The sequence below is a fragment of the Chenopodium album genome, chromosome 14 (genome assembly GCF_948465745.1).
Source record: "Chenopodium album chromosome 14, dcCheAlbu1.1, whole genome shotgun sequence".
In the NCBI taxonomy this organism is placed as follows: domain Eukaryota; kingdom Viridiplantae; phylum Streptophyta; class Magnoliopsida; order Caryophyllales; family Amaranthaceae; genus Chenopodium; species Chenopodium album.
In genome coordinates, this window is record NC_137847.1 from 20,941,108 (window position 1) to 20,945,949 (window position 4,842).

At 31.6% G+C, this 4,842-nt stretch overlaps 1 protein-coding gene across 1 annotated transcript; it reads right to left on the reverse strand.

Moving 5' to 3' along the window:
* Window positions 1–4,131: 4,131 nt before the first annotated feature.
* On the reverse strand, window positions 4,132–4,842 carry LOC145577893 (uncharacterized). Its single transcript, XM_081635314.1, has one exon. The coding sequence runs from the start codon at window positions 4,840–4,842 to the stop codon at window positions 4,132–4,134; it is 711 nt and encodes a 236-aa protein (XP_081491440.1).

A 4,842-nucleotide genomic window follows, 5' to 3' on the forward strand; every position in this document is an offset into this window, starting at 1 on the left:
CTTGTCTATTTTACTCCCCGTTTGCCTAATTGCCTTGGTTGAGTGAATCCCATTTCCTAGTGTCTTTAATACTTCGTTTTAGAACCATAATTTGTTTGTCTGCTTGACGAACCCCCAATTCACCAAAGACTTCGAATTAGCTTAAGTGTTAAGATCTTTAGCAACCATATCCCGTTCCTTGTGGACTGAACTCTTACTTGTCATTATGCTTGGTTTGTAGGATGTTTGTTTATAAGTGAGTTTGATTAAGTGTGGAATGTGCGGCCGTTCTAACGCCCATCAACCTCACTAATGTAGTAAGCTCGGTCGCTGAGATTATCCTAAAGGATACTGTTGTTCAAGAGAAGCAGCCAAATGTTACAAAGAAAGCAATAGAAAAAACAATTGAAAGTAAGTTGTTAACAAAAGAAAGTAAATATTGTATAAAAATAAATACAAATCAATTAAAAGTAGATAGTGTATGATTTCCTTGAAACTACATGTGCTGTTTTATTTCAGGTGATGGTGATAAACAACATGTTGTCGAAGAAACCATTGTGCTTAAGATCATTCACCAAGATATAGCTTCAAAGATAAACATCAATGTAGATTGTGGAGAAAAAGATATTGAAGTTAATTTCCTTTCAAAGTTGAAGTAAAGCAACAAATCAAGAATAAATGAAATGCCAAAGTTGTATCAAGTAGTGGCTAATTACTTCTTTGTGAAGTATAGCTCATTCAAACAGTAAGTTATGAAATTTTTTAATTTTAAAAATATTCTATCTACTTTAGTTAACATTTAATTTTTTTAAAGTAAATTAAAATTAAAATATTTAATTTACTTTAAAAACATTTAAATGTGCACAGTGAAGATCTTGTGAAATATGAAGCTCCTCTCATGATAACAAAGGATGACATGGTATCCCTAGCTCCAACTGCCGAGGGCCGTTGCAATGATTTTGGGGGCCCTGTTCTAAAATAAAAAATAGGCCCTTAATAATTTGAAAATAATAAAAAATTTTGATTTTTAACCTTTTTTTTTTTACCTAATATTTAAGTTGTAAACATTTTTTTCATACTGATATTAGCAGCAAAATACAACTCAAAACTTACATCGACTTAATTTGTATTAATTCTTAATCTTATTGACTTAAGAAAATTTTAACCTTAACAAAAAAAATGCTTGAGTGATAGCAATAACACAATTACGGTAAACCTAACAATTTTTTTTTTAAAAAAATTAAAGAATCTAATTGACATTACAAAAACCCAAAAAAAAATGACCTTAAATCAAACGAAGGTTTTGTATTTTATTCCCAATTCATATTAGTTTAATTGTGTATCAATTGGGAATCAAATGATTGAAGAAAGGCTGAAGATAACCCATGTATATATTGGAAAAATAATTACCCATTTGATAAATATACTTATGGAAAATCAAAATTTATTGCTCATTGCCATAGTTGCGGAAGAAGAATAGTTTGAATTTGGCTGAAATTAACTTTCTTTTCCGTTGAAAATTCTTGAATGGAGAAATAGGCAATACAATTATCTATGGAATTGAAACTGAAATTGATGTACTTATGAAAATACTACTGTGATTTGAATTGATGGAGGAATATGAAAAGTTCTACTCCATAGAAATTATGAAGTATTATGGAAGCTTGGCTTAAGAGTGGAAAATGAGCTTAGGAAAATGAGTTTGAGAATTAGTAAATTACTAGTTTAAGTCCCGTGCAATGCACGGTTATTATTAAATTTTATAAAGAGTTATTGTATTGAATTTTATAAAAAAAATTAAACTCATAATACTAATTAAAAAATAAATATAACTTTAATTTTATATGTAACTCTATCAATGTCAAGATTAGTGACACTTAGACTTGATTTTAAAAAAAAAAAGGTCTTTGAAGTTTTTATTTTTTGTAAAAAAATTCTAAGGATAGTACCCGCACATGCTGCGTTAGTATTGATACGACTTTTAATAGTGGAAAATAAAGTGTAAATATATATATATATATATATATATATATATATATATATATATATATATATATATATATATATATATATATATATATATATATATATATATATATTAACAAAATGATTTTATTTTTAATTGAATTAAACATTATTGCAAAAGTAACAAAATTGGAAGAAAAAAAAGTTAATAGTATTATCGAAGACTAAAATAATATATAGCAGTATTGTTTAATAATATTTACTTCATTTTTTTTACGAAAATAATACCAAATAAAAGACTACTTACATGTACAAATATATTAGTTGGGTTTATATGGAGCATTATTATTGTTAAGAATTTTAATTGGAAGAAAGATATTTTAAATTATTATAAAATGATTTCCTTAAAGAATCTGTGTAAAGACGGAAAGTAAAATGGGCAGGAAAATTGTTAATGTGATTGTGACAAGTGTCATTTTAGGTTCGCTTTTAGTAAAGGTTAATTGATTATGGAAGCTTAGGAAAATACTTGCGCTAGAAACAAGAAGCTAGGCTCTTATTAATAAAAAAAAAAAATTGGGCCCTTTTTAAATGAGGGCCCTGTGGAAAGGGACACTTTGCACTCCCTCTTCTACGGCCATGCAACTGCCCCCCCTCAAATGATAAAGTCCAATATAGTTCAATATTGGTCATTTCTTATGAATGATTCATGACTGAAGGAAGATCCATCATGCTTTTTCTTTGGCATTGACCACAATGTACAGGTTAAATTAAATGTTTAGCTAAATACATAATTAAATGTATAAGTAACACGTCTTATGTCCTCATTAATACACAAATACCTCCTCTAGAGTTATCTCTCATGTCACAAGATCCTTCCCAACCAACTCCAAAAACAGATAAAAAAGAAAAACCATCTCCTTCAACACACTTGGCAGAATTGAATTAGGCATGGTATGATTGGATGTGCCTCTGTGATGCAAAGGAGAAAATTATGATAGCTTAGTTGGTATGTTTGATTATTCATGGCAATTAAACTACATTGCAGGGCATTATGATTTTGAATTTGTAGACTGATAAGTGTAATTTAAATGACAGATATTTGTTCCAATATGTCTGAGTAACCACTATAGTTTGGTAGTGGTTAACTTCTTGAAAGAGACCATTCAATACTTGGATAACAGGGAGTATGATGACAGACATAATCCTTTCTACAAAATTCTTGCATCTCTTGTGGTAAGATTTTTTAATTTCTCAAAAGTAAATTATTATAAATATAAAGTAAATGACATTACTATTAAAGTAAATAAATTTGTATTAAAAGTAACTATACTGTAAATTTGTTTTACTTATATATTGCTTTACAAATGTTATAGGTGGAGGAAATGTCAAAATTCTTGAAGAGAATTAATCATGAAAAAGATGAGGAAATACTAGATTATGAGTTTGATGAAGTTAAGTTCAAGTGGAAAACACCAAAATATACTCTTGATTGTGATGTTTTTATGATGATGCATATGCTGTGTTTTTCTAGAGACCCTTTAGATTCTGACCTTGATTTAACAAATGGGAGAAAAGTGTATCGTGTTATACTTGCAAATAAACTAATACTAATATAGAACAGTCCGATATTTGGCAATTCTCCCAAGCATACCGAACTATAGAACAATTCAGAAAAAGGTGGAATAAGTCCTCCTCCTTCTCCTCATAGTAATCACATAGAGAGTCCACATGTATCCTCCTAGTCATGAGATTAGCTTTAACTGGCATGCCATTGACAGCCAGCTTCCAAAGGAAAATACACCATTTCGAGGGAATGTCCAAATACCACATGATTCGAAAAAAAAAACATACAATTCTTTCATGTGAGTCGGTTCCCAACCCTCATTAGATTTTGCTAAGAAAGCTTACCTTGAATTCACAGTATAATTCCCTTATTTATTATGCCCATCCCAGTAAAGAAAATCCTCCTTACCTTCCTCAGGTAGATCAAGAATAAGAATTGCTTGTGCACTATCCCATTCGAAACGCTGCCTAACGACTTCAACATTCCAAGATCTAGAATGCTGGTTGAGAAGGTCATTAACCCTCTATATAGCACTTTGACGTAGATTTTGGTCCAATCTCACCACTGTACTTTGATATGAACCCATATCGCACTTGTAGCTAGAATATCCTTTCTTGACCCTATTTTCCAAGCAAAACCCTTCCTAAAATTAACAGCCATGGAGTGGAGAAATTTCCTAACCCACGAGGAGGAGATCGCAATAGGTTTAACAGGTCACTATTAGGGCAGAGGAGACAGTTGGAGCGAGCGTTGTATACCTTTGCCGCCAGCAATAGAGGATTCATGTGCATCCTGTTGACAAGTTTGAAAAGTAGGGCTTCATTGTACCTACCAATAGAGTGGATCCCCAAACCTCCCATGTCTTTGGGGAGCTGCACCTGTTGCTTGTTAACCCAGTAGATACCTTTGTCACCACTCTTCACCCACCAGAACCTAGTAATTAGCGAGTCGACTTTGTTTGCAATAGATAGCGGGATTTTACAAGACTTCATAACACGGGACATCATACCTAGGAGAACAGAATTAATGAGAATAAGCTTAGCATTTTCTGAAAGCCGATAGTGTACCCAGGATAAGATTTTCTTTTTCACCTTTTCCACCAAATCAACAAAGAGATGTGATTTTTTCCTTGGGAAATCCATGGGTACCCCTAAAAGTTTCCCCAAATTATCTATGGTTGGAACCCGAAGAATACCCTTAAAAGTGTTCTTAAGCTTCCGAGAAACTAAGGGGCTAAATTTCACAAAGGACTTGTTGAAATTTATTTGTTGCCCCGAGGCAGTACCAAATATGGCAATAATATCCACAGTAGTAGTGCAAGACTCCTCCAT